The following is a 24,131-nucleotide window of genomic DNA, read 5'->3' on the forward strand; positions in this document are numbered from 1 at the left end:
TAACCTCTTTTTTCGGGGAAAAGCTTTGTAATAAACTTTTTTTTAGGGGAGCTTGTATAAATAAAATAAGGTAAATAGGCAACTGCAAATTTTAAAACAGAGTGTAGACGCGCAGGACTCTGAAAACTTGGTTGCGTTTCCTCCTTTATCTACGTCTTATCGCTTCCATCGCAGCGTTTGTTGCTATAATTACGTAGGCTTAGTCGAGCTTTCCTAAACTAATCAACCGCTTCCAACTCAAACTATCGCCGCCGGACGGAAGAGTCAACGCCACGTATATAACCCGAGGGGAACGGCCTCTGACTACCCGGCCGGAAGAGTCCGTTGCTTTGTTGCTGCCGCGGTAGCTAGCGTGTCCGTCGATCATCCGTTATCCCCGTCGTCGCCGCCGCCGCCGACGGGGGCCATGCAGCTGCACGCGCGCCGGCGGCACGCCGTGGCGCGGCGCCGCTTGCTGATCGCCGCCGCGGCCGTCGCCATGTCGCTCGCCGCGGTCCTCTGCTTCAGCCGCGTCGACCCCTCCGGCCTGCTCGCCGCGCCCGCGCGCGCGCTGCAGCTCGTGCCGCCTCGCCGGCTGCACGTCCGCCTCGGCGCCGTCAAAGGGACTACTGCCACCGCCACGCCCGCAGCCGGCCGGAAGTCGCGGCCGCCGCCGTTGGAGACCGAGGCCGTGCTGCTGCCGGACTGGGAGGTGCTCGTCCTGCTCCGACCCGGCGCCCAGGACGACGCTGCAGGGAACGCGACGTGCGCGTTCGGCCGCGTGGCGTCGTCCCCGGCACGCGCGCTCGGGAAGCTGCCGGCGTCCGGTCGCCGCGCGTACCTCTGCGTCGTGCCCGTGCCGGCGCGCAGGCAGAGGCGGCTCCGCGCGCCGCGGCTCGTGATCTCCTCCTCCTCGTCGTCGAAGGTTAGTACCGCCACCAGTGGTGGCAAATCCCCCGAGATTCTGAGGTGGAGCAGCCGGCTGGTGTACGAGTCCGCGGTGGTCCACGGCGGCGACGTGCTCGTCTTCGCCAAGGGAGTCAACCCGCGGCAAGGGGTCAACCGCGCGGCATCCGACATCCGGTGCGTGTACTACCGCCGCGCCGGCACCGGTGGCGATGACGCTGTCGTGGCCTCGCTCCCGGCGGCCACCTCGGCGCAGCAGGTCTTCCGGTGCCCGCCTCCGCCGTCGACCGCCGCATCGCAGGAGCTCCGCGTCACGCTCGCCGTCGCCGGCGAGGAGCCCCTCCCGTCCCTGGCCGTGTACGCCCCGCCGCGCTCTGGCTCGTCAACAACGCCGGCGCCGGAGAAGAAGCTGATCTGCGCCTGCACCATGGTCCGCGACGTGGCCAAGTTCCTGCCGGAGTGGGTGGTGTACCACGCGGCCGTGGGCGTGGACCGCTTCTACCTCTACGACAACGGGAGCGAGGACGACCTGGCAGACCAGGTCCACCAGCTCAACTCAGCCGGGTACAACATCTCCACCGTGACATGGCCGTGGGCCAAGGCCCAGGAGGCCGGCTTCTCCCACGGCGCCGCGGTGCTCCGAGATTCGTGCGAGTGGGTGGCATTCGTCGACGTCGACGAGTTCATCTTCTCCCCAAGATGGAACCAATCAGACACCCCCACCGAATCCATGCTCCGGTCGATCGTATCATCGGTCGAGCCGGACGTGGGCCGGGTGTCGATGAGGTGCGCCGATTTCGGACCCTCAGGCCAGACCTCGAACCCCAAGGAAGGGGTCACCCAAGGCTACACGTGCCGGAGGCGAGCCGAGGAGCGGCACAAGTCGTTGCTCCGGCTCGACGCGGCGGACGACTCGCTGCTCAACTCGATCCATCACTTCACGCTCCGCCCCGGGTTCCGGGTCGAGTGGAGCAAGCGGGTCCGCGTGAACCACTACAAGTACCAAGCTTGGGAGGAGTTCAAGGTCAAGTTCAGGCGCCGGGTGTCGACGTACGTGGCCGACTGGACCGACCCGGTGAACCTTCAGTCCAAGGACCGGACCCCCGGCCTGGGTTTCGAGGCGGTCGAGCCGGTCGGTTGGACGCACAAGTTTTGCGAGGTGAACGACACTCTGCTCCACGACGCCACCCGGAGATGGTTCGGCGTTGGGTTCCGGAACAATCTCACTACTGTAGGACACAGCAGCAGCTCATCGTAGCTGATTTCATTGCAGTGTACAAACCAAAGAAGATTAGGATACAGCAACACTGATTCTTTCAAGACATAATTGTATAAACATTGTTGGGTTAGGAACTATAGGACACGGTCCCTTTCTTGTACAAAAGGTTGCTTGGTTTTGAACATATATAGTATATTCTGTTGATGGATATGTGCTTGCTTGCCATGATCTGGGCAAGGCAGGTACTTCTTTTTTCTCCAGCAGGATTGCTTGAGAGGGCAGTTTGTAACAGCTAATGGTCATAGGTGGCTTCACCAAGCAATTGTCAAAAACAAAAACAAAAAGGTTACTCCACCAAGCAACTGTGTTAACAGCATATATTATTCTATACAAGATACAAAGTGTGTCATGGTTTTCATCGCATCACGACTTGTTTTGTCTCTTTTCTTGGCAAGATTTGTTGTGGTCACCATATATATGATGTGTAATTTTGTATGTGAAATTTAGCTAGTTAGAGAGTGCATCCTTAACTTTCCAGCAAAGGACAATTCTCCGATAATTCAGAATTCTATTCCCAAAAGAAACTGCTTTTCAAAAGGCATTGAGATGCAAAGGAGGGCCTTTCAAGAGATCATTCGATTCCAAATTGTGCATATTGGTATGTAACTTGAAATACACAAAAAGAACAGACAAGTTGTGATTCGGGACAAACCATTTGCTGCTGAAAAGGGTCGTACTGGTGCCAGGTCCTGATGTTGTGTGATGAACGATTGGTCGTTTTCATGTTTGCTTCCACATCTACAACATCAAACATAGAAAAATATTGTACGATGAACAATTGATCGTTTTATGTTTTGTTGTCAATATTTTACCAAGGTTTCACCGTAAAAAATCTAGTTATCTACAATATCAACTATGTGAAAAAAGCTGTAAATAGGTTTTGTATTGTTGCTTCATCATTTTAATTTCTTGGATGTACATATCAAGTTAACCAATCCTCGTAGTGGGCAGGTACAAAATAAAAAATATCTCCATTCAGAATATGCAAGCAAGTGGAAATCATTCCCATTATTCATGACATGCATGCCATGTTTCTTCAAGTGTAATTATATATGGAAAATCTAAAAGAAAAAGAAAAAAAGTATAATAGGTCGCTCTAGACTGGGTTGTAATTGGCTAGTAGGTGCACTTTGGTTATTGTATTCGGTGTCTGATGCGTCCTATTGTCGACATAGCGCACATATACAGAGACATGGGCCGACCCAATATCTAGCTGGGCCACGCTCTCATGTGATTTTTTCACTTAACTCTCACTTTTTTTCAATTGACTTTTACTACTGCTGGTCTGATGCGTTCTATTGACAATATTTGTGCTGATTTTGGTGAATTAAGTCTTTTTTCAAAGTGTTCACAATTTTGCAAACAAAAGATTTATGTATTTGAAATAATGACTGCGAACATTTGAGAAAACTTTCACGATTATTTTATGTATTTAGAAAACGTTCACAAATTTTAGAAAATTCATAAAATTTAGAAATTCAAAAATAAATATAAAATTTTAATCAAAAGTAAAAAAATACAGATGAAAAGATTCATGAGAAAAATGGAATCTTCTAGAAATGAATTCAACAGTACCCACCTAGATAGGGCGGCCCAGTACTTAAACCTTGCTCCTATTCAACGCGTTCTGCGCCTGCTAACTGAAGCGGCGCTCACGTGACTGTCCAGATGGGCCGGCTCAACAACGACAGGTGCTCGCTCACTCAGTTTTTCATAGTTGATTCGACCACGTCGTTGACAACTGTAGGGGCATAACATGTAAGAAAATCGTAAACTTGCAAATGATATCACTGAAAGTTTCACGAATTCAAAAAAACAATATGGATTTGAAAAAAATTCGCAAAATTAATAAAATTTCACAAACACAAAAAAGTTCACAATTTTGAAATAAGGTTCACAACTTGGAAAAAAGTTCATCAATTTTGTAAAAAAGTTCATCAATTTTGAGAAAATGTTCATCAATTGATAAAAAATTCATCAGTTTTGAATAAAGTTCATCAATTTTGAAAAAAAGTTCAATGATTAAAAATTCCCTGATTCAAAAAAGTTTGTGCATATTGAAAAATAAGTAAAAGTTGAGGAATAGAAATTTGGATTTGGTGAATAGAAGGAAGAAGAAAAATGGAGTAAATAATCACAATAGGTGTGTCGTCCAGGTTTGTTATTGTAGTTATTTTGTGTATGGAGGTCGAATCATCTCGAGCGGGTAATTGTTTGCAGGTTAACAGAAAAAAGGTAAATGGGCTAGCCCAGTCTATTTGCGTGGTTCGAATCACCTCGGGCGGGCGATTTTTTGCATGTTAACAAAAAAATGTAAATGGGCTGTCCTAGCCCGTTTGCGTGTAACAAAGTAACGGGTGCTGAAGGTGCCGAATAGGAAACCGGCTACAGGATTTGCCAACTACAGTTTTTCTACTGTCGGCGTTATAAACGCCTGAATGTTTCTGAGGAGTAGCAAAGAGGACGGTAGCAGGGTAGCGGCCGCGATGGCGAAGAGGACGAAGATGTCAAAATTGGTGGGAGGCGAACCAAGGAACGACACAAGTCATTGCTCCGGCTCGACGCGGTGGACGACTCATTGCTCAACTCGATCCATCACTTCACGCTCCGGCCCGGGTTCCGGGTCGAGTGGAGCAAACGGGTCCGCGTGAACCGCTACAAGTACCAAGCTTGGGAGTTCAAGGTGAAGTTCATGCGCCGGGTGTTGACATACGTGGCGGACTGGACCGATCCGGTGAACCTCCAGTCCAAGGGCCGGACCCACGGCCTCGGTTTCGAGGCCGTCGAACCGGCTGGTTGGAGGCAGAAGTTTTGCAAGGTGAACGATACTCTGCTCCACGACGCCACCCGGAGATGGTTTGGCGCTGGGTTCGGGAACAATCTCACTATTATAAAAGGTTATAAAAGGTTGCTTGATTTTGAACATATATAGTATATTCTGTCGATGGATATGTGCTTGCTTGCCATGATCTGGGCAAGGCAGGTACTTCTTTTTTCTCCAGCAGGATTGCTTGAGAGGGCAGTTTGTAACAGCTAATGGTCATAGGTTGCTCCACCAAGCAATTGCGAAAAACACTAACAAAAAGGTTGCTCCACCAATATGACGCCCCCGATTTAATCGTACACTAATCATACACGCAAACGTGTACGATCAAGATCAGGGACTCACAGGAAGATATCACAACACAACTCTAAAAGTAAAATAAGTCATACAAGCATCATAATACAAGCCAGGGGCCTCGAATACAAGTGCTCGATTATAGACGAGTCAGCGGAAACAACAATATCTGAGTACAGACATAAGTTAAACAAGTTTGCCTTAAGAAGGCTAGCACAAACTGGGATACAGATCGAAAGAGGCGCAGGCCTCCTGCCTGGGGTCCTCCTAAACTACTCCTGGTCGTCGGCGGCGGCCTGCACGTAGTAGTAGGCACCCTCGGTGTAGTAGGAGTCGTCGAAGATGGCGTCTGACTCCTGGGCTCCAGCATCTGGTTGCGACAACCGGGAAGAATGGAAAGGGGGAAAAGAGGGAGAAAAGCAACCGTGAGTACTCATCCAAAGTACTCGCAAGCAAGGATCTACACTACATATGCATGGGTATCTGTGTAAAGGGGCAATATCGGTGGACTGAACTGCAGAATGCCAGAATAAGAGGGGGATAGCTAGTCCTGTCGAAGACTATGCTTCTGGCAGCTTCCATCTTGCAGCATGTAGAAGAGAGTAGATGGTAAGTTCACCAAGTAGCATCACATAGCATAATCCTACCCGGCGATCCGCTCCTCGTCGCCATGTGTGAGAGCAATCACCGGGTTATATCTGGCACTTGGAAGGGTGTGTTTCATTAAGTATCAGGTTCTAGTTGTCATAAGGTCAAGGTACAACTCCGGGTCGTCCTGTTACCGAAGATCACGGCTATTCAAATAGATTAAACTTACCTGCAGGGGTGCACCACATTACCCAACACGCTCGATCCCCTTTGGCCGGACACACTTTCCTGGGTCATGCCCGACCTCGGAAGATCAACACGTCGCTGCCCCACCTAGGCACAACAGAGAGGTCAGCACGCCGGTCTAAATCCTATGTGCGCAGGGGTCTGGGCCCATCGCCCATTGCACACATGCATGTTGCGTACGCGGCCGGAAGCAGACCTAGCCTCCCTAATACAAGAGCAGGTGTTCCAATCCAATCCGGGGCGCGCCGCTCAGTCGCTGACGTCACGAAGGCTTCGGCTGATACCACGACGTCGAGTGCCCATAACTGTTCCCGCGTAGTTGGTTAGTGCATATAGGCCAGTGGCCAGACTCAGATCAAATACCAAGATCTCGTTAAGCGTGTTATTTAGAAGTAACCGTGAACACCGACCAGGGCCAGGCCCACCTCTCTCTTAGGTGGTCTCAACCTGTCCTGTCGCTCCGCCACAAAGATCCACTCAGAGGGCCGGTGGGACAAACGTCCTTTCGATCCCAATCCGTGAATCACTCGCGGGTACTCTACGAGCCGACCCGACTTTAATCACCACAGGTATTATATATTATGTATATAAGTATATACCCGTGATCACCTCCTGAGTGATCACCGCCCGGTAGTAAGCATGGCATACGGACAAGAATGTAGGGCCACAGATGGAATACTAGCATCCTATACTAAGCATGTAGGATTGCATGTAAAGGTAACAACAATAGTAGCAAGGACAGGCTATGCATCAGAATAGGATTAACGGAAAGCAGTAACATGCTACACTACTCTAATGCAAGCAATAGAGAGAAGAATAGGCGATATCTGGTGATCAAGGGGGGGCTTTCCTGGAAGCTCAGCCGAGAAAGAGGGGTCGTCAACACCGTAGTCGTACTGGGTAGCAGCGGCGTCGGTCTCAGTGTTTAGCGAGAGAAGAGGGGGAAGAAACAATAAATATAATGCAAACATATGCATGAAGATGCATGACATGACAATGAGCGTGGCTAGGGGTGCCCAAACGCGGTAGTAGGTGATACCGGCGAAGGGGGGAAACATCCGGGAAAGTATTCCCGGTGTTTCGCGTTTTCGGACAGATGAACCGGAGGGGGAAAGTTGTGAGTTTGCTATGCTAGGGATGTATGGCGGACGAACGGGCTGTATATTCGGATTCGTCTCATCGTTCTGAGCAACTTTCATGTAAAAAACATTTTCATCTGAGCTACGGTTTATTTTTTTATGTTTTTCTAAAGTTTTAATCATTTTTTGAATTTATTTATCTATTTAATTCTAACATTATCCAGAATAGTGTATGCTGACATCATCATGATGTCACCAGTCAACAGGGCGTTGACTAGGTCAATCTGACGTGTGGGACCCACCTGTCATACTCTGTTCAGGTTAATTAGGATTTAGCTAATCTAATTACTGTTTAATTAAACTAACTAGTTAATTAGATTAATTAAACAGGATTAATTAACTTAATTAATTCACTAATTAATTAATTATTAATTTTATTAATTCATTTTTATTTTATTTTCTTTTATTAAAAAAAACGTTCTGGGCTGGGCCCGTTTGTCATAGGCCCTAGGGGCCAAACGGGCGCTGGGCTAACCGGGGCTTCGCCCCGATGGTGCAGGCGCGTGCGCCGCGCGCCGGAGCGCGCGGCCAGGAGAGAAGGGGCCGGCGTGTGGACCAGTGCCGGCGACCGTGGCCGGAGCGGGGCGACGCGGCGGCATGTGCGCGGGGCGCCAGAGACCCGGTTAGAGGCGGCGATGCGCGCGGGGTAGGGGCTGACGGCGAGCAGCGCAGCGGCGGGCGGAGCTGGGCCGCGCGGGCGGGGCGGCGGCGCAGTGCCAAGGGGAGGCCGGGCTGCGGCTGGCGGCGTGACACGGCAGTAGTGGCGGCACAGCAGCAGTGATGGGGTGCGGCAGGCGCCGGGCGATGCAGGTGAGGGGCGCATCCGGCGCAAGCGGCGTCCGGGGCGAGGCCAGGGGAGCGCGGGCCGGTGGCGCTGAGCGCGAACTCGGGCGGCGGCAGCTGCGCTAGCAGTAGAGGCGACTGCGGCGGAGCAGCGCAGCGAGGTGGATGGCTGGCGACGGCGAGCAAGCAGCATGGGGCAGCAGCAAGGCAACGCAGGCGGGGCGAGGTCGCGGCGTGGGCGCGGGTGAGGGGAACGCGACCAGTGGATCTCGAGCGCGGCAGACGCGCGGGTCGGGCGACATCGACGAGCGGCACGGGACGTGGGGCAGCGGTCGACGCGGTGACCGAACGAGGCAGAGGAGGGAGAGGCCGGGGTCTCACCGCGGATCCGTAGGGAAAATGGCAGCGGGGCGTGGGGAGGACGAGGGCGACGACGACGACGACGACGACGTAGGGGAGGCAGTCCGGCGAGGTGGTCCTAGTCGGCGGTGACGGTCGATCCGGGCGGCATCGGGGGCGGTCGGCGCTGTTCGTTCCCCCGATCCAGATCTGGATCGAGGAGGGGGAACGTGGGGAGCGAGTGGGGGGGATGGGTGTCGGCGGGTTAGGGTTTCTGGGTCCAGGGGGATAAGGAGAGGAGTGGGGGTGGCCGGCTGGGCCTTTGCCCAGTTGGCTGGTGGCCTGCTGGGCCGAAGCCCAGTGGGAGGGGGGTTTCTCCTTTTCTCTTTTTTTTTTATTTGTTTTGTTTCCTGTTTTTATTCTTTTCTATTTTTATAACCTTTTCAATTTATTTTAGTTTAAGTAAAATACATAACTAGTTCATAATTTAGCCTAGATGAATATACTAATGCCACATAAATTTGGGCAAGTGGATAAAATATTTAATATTTTATTATAAAAAAGGGCATTTAAATTATCAGGTTTGCTAATATTTAAGTCAGTTTAGTGCATTCAAACACATTTTAATAGTGTGGTTTCTTCGCCAATATTTAGTATGGATTATTTGTCACAATCCGAACATTTTAGTTCTAATGTTTCAAAATTTCTGTTGTTGGCCTTTATTTCAAATTTGAATTTGGATCGGTTACGAGCTAATGCGAGATTAGCGACAGTAATCTGGTGACGTGGCATCATTAGCAGGGTATTACTGTAGCTTATCTATCCGGGCGTCACAACCAAGCAACTGTGTTAACAGAATATATTATTCTATACAAGATACAAAGTGTTTCCTGGATTTCATCGCGACTTCTTTTGTCTCTTTTCTTGGCAAGATTTGTGGTCACCATTTATATGATGTGTAAATATTTATGTGAAATTTAGCTAGCTAGAGAGTGCATCCTTAACTTTCCGCCAAAGGACAATTCTCCGATAATTCTGAATTCGATTCCAAAAAGAAACTGCTTTTCAAAAGGCATTGATATGCAAAGGAGAGCCTTTCAAGAGATCATTCGATCCCAAATTGTGCGTATTGGTGTGTAACTTGAAATACACAAAAAGAACAAACAAGTTGTGATTCGGGACAGCCCATTTGCAGCTTAAATGGGTGCCAGGTGCTACGAATAACGACTATATGAGAATGAGAGGAAGCAACCTTTATTGATCTCCGCTTATGCAAACACTAAATTATTTTTAATCTAATGAAGCTCATTTGGTGTTATGTTCATATATTCTTTTGTGCACTCTGTCAAACCTAGAAATATTAGCTTAGGACAAAGCTAACGTTTCAGTTGATTTGAAAGAGAGGAAGTATGTAGTACGAGCGAGTACCGCAATAAATATTTGAAGACAACAATGTCAAAAGTATGTTATGCATTGTTGCTTAAGGCCTTTTACAATGCAAGGCGTTTAGGGAAGGTGCTTAAAGAAATAAATTAGTGTTTTTAAGTACCGATGCTTATTCGTAGAGGATAGACACTTAATTAGGCATCTCTCCTATAGAAATAGGCACTGATGCTTCAGAAAAATCCTGTTTGTTTTTTAAGCACCTAGCATTATATAAGGCCTAATCATCATAATTTCTTGAGTGTACGTATTAAGTCAACCAATCCTCGTGGATAGTTACAAAATAGAAAATATCCCCATTCGCATTATACAAGCAAATGAAAATTACTCCATTATTCATGTCACGCATGTGGCATGCTATGTTTCTTCAAGTGTAAATATATTTGGAAAATCTGTAAACAAAGGAACAAAATAAAATAATGGGTCACTTTTCGCGAGGCGTGAGCACCTAAGAGTAATTAATGGGTCGTAAGAACATCTACAACCATAGTGGCCTAATATGAGTTCCCATACGCCTGTGGACGCGTCCGTACATGCCCGCTACCAATGACCAGACAATGCCCATTTTGCACTGTCCACAACGGTAGTCCTCATATACCCGCATCTACAATGCATGCAACAACATAAACAAAACAACGTAGAACAACATCCAATGCGAAATTTAGGGCATAGTACATCAGATGACTGAATCCGACCCAAAAGACATTGTTCACCGATTATACTACAAACAAAATAAACATAAACGATGCAGAAAGGGCAAGATCACCACTTCTTGGCCGAGCCCTAGCCCTTGCATCACCTCCGCGGCGGTCCATCTCCCTCCGAGTACGCGTCCACGGCGGGAGGATCGTTGTGGTCACCGTCTGAGCTGGTGGTGCCGCTCTCCGACGCGGAGGAGATGTAGCTCGAGAGTTGGTGGATGGTGTGGCTCTACTCCCGGGCGTGGCATGCCACCTTCACCATGGTGCTCTCCTCCCTCGCGAGGTGCTCGGAAGCCTCGAGCTCGAGGTAGAGCACCTTTGCGTTCTTGCGCCGAAGGCACCTCGCGTCGGACTCGGTCATGGTGAGCGAGCACCGCATCACCTCACGGAGGAGCGCCTCGTCGGGTCCACGGGGACGGAGCGTGCGCGTTGCTGCGACGGGCCGGGCTCCGCCGCGGCCGCCGTCCGCTGAAGCTCGTGTTGGGCTTCCTCCGACTCCGGCATGCACATGCGCATGAGAGCCGTGGGCACGAGCACCCAGCGCTGCCCGGGCGGTGCTGGTGCCGGAGGGGACGCAGAAGGAGCCGCCCTGCTCTAGACCTGGAGCGGTGCCGAGCGGGATGGGCGAGCTCGGGCTGCATTGTGGCGATGGGACTTGAAGTAGCTGACAGCGGACGCCACTGAGCTGGAGTTCCCGCTGGTGTACACCCGCGACCGCTTGACGGCGTTGTGGAGCGCGAGTTCCTCGTCATCGCGTGCATCGCTGCCGGAGCCGGAGTCATCCTTCTTCACGAGGCCGTCCTAGTCCATGGGATTGGTCTCGTTGCCGGACTTGGCCATGGCGGAGGAGGCGGAGAGATTTGGGTGAAAAGTGTAGAAGACAAAACGGGAGCAGAGAGGGCGAGCGGACTGAGAGTGACTAGGGTTCGTCCGAGAGGGTGGGATTCTGTGGGGATAGTGGTGGGGCGGCACGGGCGATAGCGGGCAAACCCTAGTGGGATGTGGTTGGATGGTTAAAGTGACTGTGGTATCCCCAGGCCTACGTGGTGGGCGTGTCCAGGCATTCCCATATCCGCCCCATATTTAAGCCGGCTATAGGGAGTGCAAGCCAGTCCGGGCATTTGGGCCGGCCATGGGTAGCCCGGTTGGGTGGCAAAATTTCGGCCGGGCACTGACCGGGCAACCCGTCCGGTCTTTTGGGGTGGATATGGGAAGTCTGGTTGTAAATGCTTTAAGTGGGATGGAGTAATGGGTTGCTTGTAGACTAGTCGGGTGAATCCTATATTGACGCCGACGTGCATCATATAGTTTTTTTTAACACAGTACAGACGCAAGCGCTCATATATATGCGCATACACTCACCCCTATGAACGCACACACACCCTACCCCTATAAGCACCTCGGAAATACTGAGCCGACATATCATCTTGAAATTTACGAAGTCAGCGTAGGCACCTCGTCGTCGACGGGAACGTCTCCTCCCACTAAATGCGCATCGCCGGAAATCCTGAAATAATCGAGGAATAAATGCGAGCACCAGGACTTGAACCCTGTTGGGCTGGGGATACCACAGTCCCTCTAACCATCCAATCACAGGTTGGTGCGCACGTGCATCATATAGTCGAGGCTTTGCTGAATATTCTTTCAGACCGGCCGGACGACGAAACGGCTGTGTCGTTTTTTAGATTTGGGGTTTTCTTCTGTTTTTTTTTGAATATTTTAATTTTAATTTTTTGTAATAAAGTTGAATATTTTTTTAACGAATGGTGAACATTTTTCAAAATATTCACTGAACTTTTATTTGTATACTGTGCCTATCTTCCAAACGCATACTGAACAATTTTTTAATATATGATGAATATGTTTTATGTATACATTGAACATTTTTTAATACAACTGAATTTTTTAAATATAAGGTGGGTTTTTAATATATATTTTTATATAAACACATAGCCAACAATTTTCTAAAATATATTTGCACTTTTTATTACGTTTTTTAAATAATCAGACCCTAAAAAATAACAGCCGTTTTTTTGATGAAAAACAGACTAAAAACCAAAGAGAAATAATTAGAAAAAATCGCTCGGGGGCAGAGAAAGCTGGCTCATTTGCCATTGCTTTAGCCAAGACTATGTCTCCCCTGAAGCAGTTCTCAAAAAAAAAAAAAGGGAAACGCTTTCGTTCAGGCATCTGATAACTCGCTAGCATCCGTCGCCTCCATGGCTTGCCACGAGTCACGTCACCCATTTCCAGAGAAATCCCGAGACATCGCATCCATCCTTCACGAATTCACCTATCCTCTGTCTCTCGCTCGTCTCTCCCAGCCGTCAACGCGAGCACCATGTGAAGCCTCTGCAAGCGTTGCTGCAGCCCGGCGCCTGGTCGCTGCTCAGCGGCCCTCCGCATCCGCCCAACCCATGCGCGTCGTTGCCGCTAGAGGACGCTTCCGAGTTCCGATCCGGCAGCGCGGGCGAACTCACAAGGCGCCCACATGTCGTCGCCCTTCCCTCCTCGCTGGAGCACAACCCCGATCTAGCGATAAAAGGGCGTCCCAGTTGGGTGAAGCGCTCTTCAAAGAGAGCAGCCATGCGACTCCTTCCGCCCGAGCAGGTTGTCTGCCGCGGCTCTGCAACAGGGCCTATGCTGCAATTACGATGCGGTGGAGAAAGAGGAGAGACAACGGGCGCGACCAGCAACAGGGTGCTGCTACTGAGACGAGTTTTCTGCAACAACGATGGAGGTGCAAACAATGACGGCAGCAACAAACGATGATGCTGCTGCGACATCATCTTTCCTTGTATTTTTTTTCAACACCAACCATATTGCAAAAGTCCTTACGCAACATCGTCTGTGTTGCAAAAAATGTGCTGGAAAAAAGTAAAGACAAAAAAGTTGCAACACAACCTTAGTTACAAATGTTTCTGCAACATGAGCAATATTACAGAAGTTCTGCAACACTGCCTTTGTTGCAATGGTGCGAACGAAGCTGGACCACTAGATAAAACTAGATCTAACGGGTGGCGAGGCGGCGGATGTTGTTTTAAAAGATCCGTCGGCCGACGCGTAGCAGTGTAGCACTGCCAAAAAAAGAAGAAAATTGTCTCCCTAGAATCCAGATAGAGTCAGCTCTCGCGTGAAGGAGCTCGGGAATGGGCCGCTCCAACTAGCGCGCGCAACCAGGTGCCTTCCTAAATGAGCCAGCCCAATACATGGGAGGTTATTGGCTCGTTTAAAAAAATTGTTTTTGATTTTTGCTTTCTTTTCTTTACTTTTTTATACTTCCATATATTATAAATATATACCCCATATGTTGCAAAAGCCAATTTACAAAAATGTTCAAAAAATGTTAATCATGTATTTATGAAATGCTAAATGTGTATAAAAATATTTCCAATATATATAAAAAGTATACAAATAATGTACATTGTGAATAAAAAAGAGTAGACATCAAAAAACAAGTTTTGAAAATGTTAAAAATGTATTCAGAGAATGTTAAACATGTAATATAAAAATGTTACTGATGTATACAGGAAATATATAATGTGTATGGAAAAATAGACATTCCAAAATAGATGTTTAAAAAAGTTAAAAATATACTATTCAGATTATGTTAAGCTTGTATAAATAAAATGTTAAACATGTATAAAAAATGTACCGGTTCTATAACAAAAATGTATGATGTGTACAAAGAAAATTAGACATCAAACCATATATTTGGAAAAATATTAATCATATATGTGAAAAAGGTTAAATGTTTATTATAAATGATTTAGATGTATTTAAAAAATGTATCATGTGTATGAAAACAATAGACATCGCAACATTTATTTGAAAAAATGTTAATCTCGTGTTAAAAAATGTCAAACGTGAATTAAAAAAATGATCATCACGTGTACGAAAAATATAAAATGGGTAACAAAAATTTAGACATTTAATTAAAATATCAAAGAAACAAACGACAGAAAACCAAAGAGGAAAGGAAAATAGAAAACAAGTGAAAAAGAGTGTACAAAAGAAAAAGAAACAAAGACACCCAAAACCGGTGAAAGAAACAAATGAAACAATTCAAAAACAATGAAAAAAAGGAAGAAAAAAAGTGGGAAAACTTAGAGTGAAACAAAGAGAACTGGTGAAAAAGAAAACAAAACTGAAGTTAAAAAAAATAAAAGCTGATGAAAAACAAAAAGAACCGACAAAGAAAAAGAAAAATGTCAAAATTTTGAAAAAACGATTGTGAATTTTCCAAAAATCTTTATTATTTACAAAATGCTTATAAATTTGTAGAATGATCACAAATTTGAAATTTTTCATGGATTTCAGAAAATGCTAAAGAATTTTAAATAGCTGATAAAATCTAAAATCAATAAACAGAACAAATTGAAAGACGAGAGAATAAGAAAAAACCACAAAACAATAACGTAAAGAAAAAAAATAGGAAAAAACTATGCGTGGAACTTCTGAAATCTTCACAGATCCGAGGGAGTTCAGCAGATCGTTACTACTTGCTGGCCAACTAATAAAAATCTATTCCACCGGTGGTGTGCACTCCACTCGGCTCTATATGCTACCGTTTTATTTTGTACGGGCACTATAAATGCTTGAAAGTTTTAATGATGGGCCGGCCCAATAATGACTGATAGTTTTTGTACATGTTTTCTTTTTGTGTTGTAATATTTTTACTTTCTTATATTCTAGTCCTTAATATTATTTTAATTTATTTTTGTTATACTTTTTTTACTTTTATTTTTTTACTTTTATTTATTTACTTTTTTATTCTATTGATTTTTTATTTTTATGTAGGAAATGACATGCACGAACGTTCAATACAATTTTTAAAATACATGACATTTTTTCATGTATATTAACATCTTTTAGGCATGATGAATAATATTTCATTTTAAACCTACAAATATTTTAAATTATATGAAAACTTGTTATTTTCTCAAGGCCAGAGCTAGGTAATGGCAGCATGATAGGTATAAGCAACATATGTTTGTACTACTCAATTTATTTTTTACAATACTATCTCCTTATGAAAATACAAGCCTTTTTTGCAGTTCAATTTTATAGATATTCCGCGTCTTGTATTTTGGTATAGAGGTAGTACAAGATAGTCTCTAGAATTTTATCAACGTCAACATCAGTATCAGCGATGTAAATCAAAGAGTTATCTATCTACCGTGGTTCTCTGCATATGGCAATATGGAAGAAATATATGCCACATATATTTCATCATGCACTATGGGAGGAAATTGTTGTACAACGTAATTCTGAAGTGTACAATTGTGAATTACACTCTGTTATTTTTTTTCTCAACAAAACCGAGTTCCCAGCAAATTTACCTATTTATGCTAGTGAAGAGAAGAAACAACCGGCACACTAGAAGTTCATAAGAGCCTATTAATATAGTTCAAATTTACAAGAACCAACCGGCGTCCTCAAAATTCAGAGGACAAATATGATAAAAATTGATGTATTTTCTACTGAACATTGTATACCTTTTGGCATTGGCTAGCGATTAACGATTCCATATTTTAAGCTATATTTCAAACAATACCTATTTTCCTATTTTTAGTCTGATTTAGGTTACGTTCTAAGCATAATATTAGTCATTGTATATTATTTTTGTGTCTCTATAAAATATGCTGGCTATCCGTACTAGTCATAGAAATAAACATATCTATGGATGTGATATTGGAGAGGGTTATTGTTATGTTTAATAATGTTGTATTTGTAGCTTTAGCTTGAGTTTGAAGGTCTTTTCCTGCTTCTATAATAAGTCACTAAACTTATGCTAGTACTTTCAACTATACCTTCAAATTAATTGTGTGTACCACTTCTGATAGGTAAGAGCACATCAATTTGAGGAGCTGGAGGCCTTTAACTCTAGGTTTGCCGATGTGGACAAGGAACTCGTCAACAGATTGTCATTAACACTGAATTAGTTTACATAACTGACTACAAGTAGATAAACCCTAGCATTTTATTAGCCAAGATTTTGTAGGATGTAATTGATATTTGAGCATTCAATAACAAAGCTAGCATGATGGCATTCTTTAAAAAACTTACAGGAGGATAATTAACCACTAATAGAAGTTGTTGACTGTTATGGCTAGAGAAAGATGAGACTCTTGAGGGTATCATTAGATTCATTGGTTTTGTTTCTAGTTTTGGATTGTTTAACATGTATTCACATTTTGATATATACATTTTTTCATATTATGATATGTACATCTATTGGAAATTGTTGAGTGATTTTCTTTTCTCAACCAATATATGCATGTTCCAATTAATTAAAAAGAAGATGGTTCCCAGGTTAATTTGCTAAAAGGCAGACAAAAAATGATACAGCTAGGGCCAAGCCTACACTAGATCAGACACAATAATAAAAAACAAACCTACTCTTGCACATGGCATAGTGAACACAACAAAACATGCCAAACACAGAACCAAAGAGTAGCAGGATACCCACTACGCCAAACTAGCTGGACTCTCATAACTTCAAGAAAGAAGAAGATGTGACTGCGATGGGAAGAGTAGACCCGGGACGCTATGTGGAGACGAGGACACTTACAAGAGGATCTTACTTGCTGCGTCAATCTCGATATTCTACACGAGGAAGCGCCATAGACATCATCATCCTTGACAACAAGATATGCACAGGCTCAACGCTAACTACTAGACCATGTCACCATCTTTATGACGCTGAACATAATGGGACTTACACTCCACTCGAAACCAACAGCTTCAGGCCACAAATAAGCTCAGACATTCGATCATTAGACGCAGTTGTGGTGCAAACTAGACCATCATGCGCCAAATCGTTGTTTGCACCTGCTTTGCCCGTAGTCGCCAAGTCGTTTAGAGTGGGGCCCACTTCACAAAGGGCATATATTGTTGGGCCCACTCTAATTAGTACTTTATGGTGGTCACCTAACAATTTGATTTTGTGTAACTATTTTTTGATCACTTGATCATCTTCTATTTTGTACACTATGAACGATATACACGCATGGTTGATTCATGGCCTTCTGCTGACCTTTTGACGTCAATTACTACAAATTTGGTCTGAAATCAGTAGCCTAACATATGATAACTTGCAATATTTAAAAATCAAACTAATCTAGAGTCAATTTGATAAAAACTTAAGTACATGTTTAATACTACCACCAAACTAATCTAAAGCCAAAACAGAACACTAACAATGTTCAAGTAGCCTCCTCTCCCAAGCTTAGGGTTTCTCTGCCTCTCGCCGGCGCCGCCGCCCCTCGTCAGGTGGTCTTAGGGCCATGGGGACGCGGTGGATCCCGATCCTTGTCGATGGGAGGGCTCCATTTTTAGATGCTACTTCGAGTTTTGTTAGGGTTTGTGTCCTATTCAAGAAGGAGAGACGCTAAAGGACGTTTGGAGGTGTGTCTCCGGCGAATCTGGCTTTACTGTGTCTACTCAGATTTGCTCATTGTTCATCTACGTTCGTGTGTCTTCAGGCTGGATCCTTCCGATCTACGCTACTCTTCATCGGTGATGTTTGTTGTTCTAGTTGTTTGGTCCTATGGTGCCTTAGTAGGATTACTTCCCGACTGTCGACCACAACAACTTTTGCCCGGCTCTGGCGAGGAAGGGGCGATGACGGCGGCATACCTTCAGTTCGCTTCAGTGCCTGTAGTCATCGCTAGGTGGTCTATCAATTTGGATGTAATTTTTATTATTTCTGGTGTTCGTTGTACTGCCATGATTGGAGATGAATAGATCGGATGTTTACCCGCAAAGAAAACAATGTTCAAGTAAACTTAAAAATTATTTTGAATTCTAGAATTTCGTCAAAATGTAAATAATACTTAAGCAAACTTTTGACATAAACAAGATCATCCACTATTATCATCATTATTCTTACTTTCTAAATTTCATGTTTATCATGACTGTGCGTTGCAACAGTATTCAACTGTGTAATTTGTAGATTTTTTCTCATACGATATGTGTCATGATTTCCTGATCAACAGTAAAACTAATTTCAAACAGTTGATCATTAATTATCTACAGTTACTCCATATTTTTAGAGATAATATTGGTACTTCCATATCTACAACCCAAAACATTGACGTCTAGACATTAATTGATATTTTTTTTTACTTTCCATCATGGTGTTTACCACTCTTGGTGCTAATTTTGTATTATTATTTTTATCAAAATATGCTCAATGCCTGCATGAGCCGATATGTGCCTATTACTCCTTCCAGAGTGTACTAGGCTTGCTAAGAATAGCAGCGCGACCAAGGTGGGTTTCTATTGACTATGACCGATCTCCTCTTCTTGTACGTTTCCAGCTATCGGCAATTACTTTGGCCTTTCAGTTAATTCCCGCTATTAAGGATGGCAACCGAAGCGCTGTTGAGGCCCAGAACAAAATTTCAGTTATGCATGCGGGCGGTAGAGAGAAATCCCCGCGCTAAATTTGCGGCATGCATTGGTCAGTTGAGATTTCCCTCCAAAGCTTCCAAGTGCGGCGTGAAATCTTCGCCTTCCTCCCTCCAAACCTTCCCAAGGAGTGCACCAAATCTTTTTCTTTGATTTCCAAATCAACCGCGCCGTCGGCAACGCCAATTCCGTTCACGCTTCCTCTTCATCCAGTTCATGTCCACTCTCTCACTTTGCATGAATGGCGACATGACAACAAACTGCACCATGGCAGCCGCTGGCGCTAGGCTTAGCCGGCCTACGGGCAGCGCCATTTGCGTCAGCGCTCGGGGATCAATCTTTGATGCATTCCCTCGTGCCCCTAGGTTGTCCCTGTGCGTCGGGTCGGGCTTATGCGGCCGCACGGTTCCTCCCTCGTCGACGGGATCGGCATTGTATTCTCGAGCGGCTTCACGGCCGGGACTGGGAGCGGGAGCAGAGCCGGTACATGGAGAGGGAGCCGCGCCGATACATCGCGCGGGAGGATCGCCAGTAATGGAATCGGCAACGAGCCAGTTCGACCCGTGCAGCGAATGGGACCGAGCTATCGCCAGACAACATCTCGCGCAAGAAATGACATCACCGCGACCCCTTCGTTGAATCTTGGCAGCAGCTTCCACTTTGACACCTTGTCTGGCTTCTTCCAGGGCCTGGGCGGCAACAACGTCATTGGAAGCTTACGATTCCAGCACAACGAGAGTAGTGGCATGGGTGGCAATAATGGTATGTTCGCCCATGTGATTGCTCAAGCAATGTGTTCTAGCTCATGGAGTTCATGTTCTTGCTGATTAGTTTTAAATGTCGTTCATGGTTTAGGTGCTTCTCTTATATTTGTAGATGCTATTCATGGTGTAGTTTATCATGTTAAAATTTTAGATTCAGTTCATGTTTATGTTGGTTTTGAATCAAAGCACCATGACCTAACACACGTAGAGCAAAGCTAGATAGACAAGCACGCACACAAGTTGTTGATTGATGAACAATACACTAGCATAACATGCATCTGCATGCGTGTGAAACCAACACCCATCTGAATACCTGTGAAACCAACACCACCGAACAAAAATGAAGTTCGTGCGTCCAGGAGTTGTCTAGGAGTTATTCATGTCGGAGAGAGCATTAACTAGACTAATTAATTCTTGCATGCCTTATTCCTGGGTGTTTTCGAACAAACATAAATTGCTAGTGACCCCTAAACACCGGACCAGAGGGAATAAAATTTATACAAAACTTCTATATTTTGTTAATTATTTCATTATACTATGATCTTAATCATTTTATTTTTATATTGCATAGCTAGTATCATTAACAACATATAATGTTGCTAATAATAGTTATATTGTACTTTGTTATATAGACCTAATTTGTATCATTGATAAATGAACTTACATTATACTAAATTTGACTAGTATTTTGTAAATGAAGTTGTGCTAGTTTTCTCCTTTTCCTAAACATTGTTGATTAACAAGACTCTAAAATCTATGTCATTAAATGCAAGAAGAAAATGCATGGTTTATTGAATTGGTTTTACAATTGAGAGAAGGTATAGTGTGTATGTGTGATTTTATATTTTAATATCCTTCAATATCTTGGTAGAGATCTCTAAATCATGTAGTCAAATAAATATCCTAATGATGGTTTGTATTTAATGATTAGGTGAGAAATTATATAGAAACTTCTAGAGTATAAATTATAATCCATTCACATGATTCTTTACTTGTTTCCATTGTCAAATGTGTCTTGCAAGTTATAGTGGGTTCGAACATAAGTTGAAAATGTGTGCACGCTTTATACTTGGTAACAAAATTATTAATAACACTCAATAACAAAAAAATGACGTCAATTTTGCTACTTTTGCATACATAGGCTTTACTTTGTATGCTCACCACAAATGTGTCTGGTATATTCCGGTCTTTACAAGTGCTTCGACTAGTTTCTCAAATAAAGACCCATTTAAGAAACTAAACAAGATATTTAGTTAACATAGTTTTAAATACGGGTGTCGATCGCAGAGAGACTAGAAACCTAATTGATCTCAAGGGTAATTCTTGCATTTGGACTACTCCTTGGTGAAAAGCTAGGGATAATATTCATGATCATCTTAAACCTAATTTGGAGGGTCCTTGTCCTACTTTTATTAGTGATCTTTGGAACCATATACTAAGCTTTGGGATGAAGATAAAATTAGTATATTTTTTTATGAATCTTTGAAAAACGAAATTATGAGTATTCCTATTGTTAATGCTAATCTTGAGGATACTATTTGTTTGAGTCACACTCCTAATGCAGATTGTAGTACAAAGAGGGCCTACAAAACACTGATGCAGGAGATTCAAGAGAGATCTCTGGGAAGACATTCGCTCAATTTGGACCAGGAAATTGCTATTCTAAAATAGGTTTGGAAAAATAAAACTATGGCCCCTAGGGTGAAAACTTTTGCTTGAAGGCTCATTAGGAGAGCTATTGCTACGAGATTAAGAGCTTCTAGATACTCTAAACACATTAAGAAGGAATGGTATTGGTGTGGTCAGATTGAAACATACTTGCATCTCCTTTTTCAATGTAGTTTCTCTAGATCAATATGGTTTAGTTTTGGATTAAAAACTATGTTGAACTCCAGTTTGTATCTTGCTGATATCATTCATATGATATGTTCTTGTCAACAATCTGAATTAAAATTTAGATACTATCTTCACTACTCACTAGTGGAAAAAGGCTAGCCACAACTTTCGTTGGTGGCACACCATTTTCCATCAAAGCCAACACTATTTTGTTGGAGTTGGCATAATTCGTACGTCATCGTTACGAGCTTATTGCCGGCGTAGGAATTTTACAGAATGTCACTTATATGTGCGTCCCAATGTTCTGACCGGGCCTAACTTAGTGTTGGCGTAGCAAAAGTATCCTACGCCAGCACTAATTCGTATTGCTATGGTGTGGCCGGTTACCAGACACAATAGTATATTTTGCGGATCCACTCTAGTGGGTCCACTTTGGGACCCGCATAACACCGGCGTCACAAATAACGACACACTAGGGATATTCATATTAGTAATGGCGTTCGCTGATTTAGGTACGCCAAGAATTATCTCACTGTATGTTTCTTTTTGCAGGCAATGTCTAGAGAGTTGCCAATGTTTCGGCGAACCGTTGATTCGGTTCCATTTCGTCAAATTTCCAGCACCCAATATGTCCCTCTTTTTAGCAAAGGTCATGCTGAATTTTTTTATGCCCTCATTGGTAATATATGTAATTATTTTTGTACTTATACCCTTTGTAGGTTGTTTGATCTATCGAAAGATTCAATATGGACCGAAGTGTGAAGGCCTTTCTCAATTTCACAGTGACAAGTATGATACAAAAGGGTGAAGTGCAGATATTATGTCCATGTAAGACATGCGAAAATGGAGTTTTCCACAACCCGCTCGATGGCAGCGTGCTGGTACACTTGCTCCACCGCGGTTTCATTACAAGTTATACATAGTGGACAAAGCATGGTAATGAGGATGTTAGCAATGATGAATGAGGAAACATTGAAGCGGAGAACTCTATCGATGAAGCAGAGCCACTAGAAGGAGGAAACAATGAACATGCGCATGGAGGAGAAAATGATGAAATGCCACCCAAACATGAAGAGGATCATGAGACTGTCATGCAGGATATGTCATTGGCTGCAATGGTGCAAGATTCTCATGTTAAATATCTGCTTTGTAAGAAGACGGAAAATGAGAGAGCTGCTATTAAAGATACTCTAAAGTTGGCACAATTGGAATTAGACGCGAAAACTCGAATGTATGAAGGTTGCGATCCCGAGCACACCCACCTGCACATCACCCTCAAACTTCTAGACATCAAGGAAAGATTCAAGAGCACAGACGCAAGTATAGATGCTACATTGGAATATTTACACGAAGTTTTGCCCAAGGGAAATTTGTTGCCTTGTAATGTCGATGAGGCGAAGAAGATCTTGTGCCCTCTTGATTTGTCGCATGTAAGATATCACACATGCATAAAAATGATTGCATATTATATCGACATGAGCATGAGCACAAAACAGAGTGTCCAACTTGCAACGAACCCCGATACAAGCCTGGTACCTTCTGCTGATTCCTCGGCGGTAGCGTTATTTCATTGACGGAAGGAAGCAAAGAACATGACTTGGCACAATACTAGGACGTCTAAAAATGATGGCATTCTGAGACATATTTGCAGATGGTTGTCAGTGGAAAACACTACTATTTAGAATCATAATTCGCAACACAACCAAGAAACCCTAGGTTGGGTGTCATTTCACAACACACTTCTTGACTTCTGCAACTTTTTCAATGTTATGTCCCGAAAGTCGGTCAGTGTGTGACATCTCACATGACTACAAGAGGAGATCATTTCAATACTATGTGATCTTGAGATATATTTCCCACTGTCATTCTTGGATGTTATGGTGCATCTGCTAGTTCATATTGTTCGTGAGGTTAGAGACCTTGGAGCGATATTCTTGCATGCCATGTTGCCGTTTGAATGGATGAATGTAACTGTGAAGGGATACGTTCGTAACAAGGTCTGTCCGGATGGAAGCATCATCCAGACCTATCTGACCGAGGAGTGTATATCATTCTGCAAGAACTATATAGATGATGATCAATCTCTTGGTTTGCCCTTGAGGAAGCATGTTGATTGCCTCGAAGGATTAGGTCTTTCACAATTGAAGCGTGATTTAAATGTGGATATACAGAACCCCCAAGACGACTTCGACAAAGCACACACAATACTATTACTACACGCGGATATAATCACTCCTTGGCATCATCCTCACAAACACAACTTAAGGAGTACGCAATGTCTGGGATGCAAAGGACCGAGGCGCAGATCATTAGAGTGCACAAATCCAAATTTGTGGCTTGTTTCAAAGAGCGAATTCGGGACAAACCACTGCCAACGGGTATTGCCAATGTAAATCTCATCTATGCATTAGCAGTAGGCCCATGATAACCCACAACTATAGGGGATTGTTTGTAGCCTTTTCCAATAAGTAAGAGTGTCAAACCCAACGAGGAGCTAAAGGTAGGATCAATATTTTCTCAAGTTCTATCGACCACCAGTACAACTCTACGCACACCAATGTTTGCTTTACCTAGAAAAAAGGAATCAAGTACTTT

The 24,131-nt window shown here is 44.3% G+C and overlaps 1 protein-coding gene across 1 annotated transcript; it reads left to right on the top strand.

Annotated features, from left to right (window-relative positions):
• The first annotated feature begins 230 nt into the window (after window positions 1-230).
• LOC123168695 (glycosyltransferase family 92 protein Os08g0121900) lies at window positions 231-2,458 on the top strand. The gene has a single exon (XM_044586563.1). It carries the CDS (start codon window positions 407-409, stop codon window positions 2,141-2,143), a length of 1,737 nt encoding a protein of 578 aa, XP_044442498.1. The 5' UTR covers window positions 231-406; the 3' UTR covers window positions 2,144-2,458.
• Window positions 2,459-24,131: the final 21,673 nt, after the last annotated feature.

The sequence above is a fragment of the Triticum aestivum genome, chromosome 7D, assembly GCF_018294505.1.
Source record: "Triticum aestivum cultivar Chinese Spring chromosome 7D, IWGSC CS RefSeq v2.1, whole genome shotgun sequence".
Classification (NCBI taxonomy): domain Eukaryota; kingdom Viridiplantae; phylum Streptophyta; class Magnoliopsida; order Poales; family Poaceae; genus Triticum; species Triticum aestivum.

Excerpts from the sequence above, each read along its gene's own strand:
- LOC123168695 (XM_044586563.1), top strand. The coding sequence starts at position 407 with ATGCAGCTGCACGCGCGCCGGCGGCACGCCGTGGCGCGGCGCCGCTTG.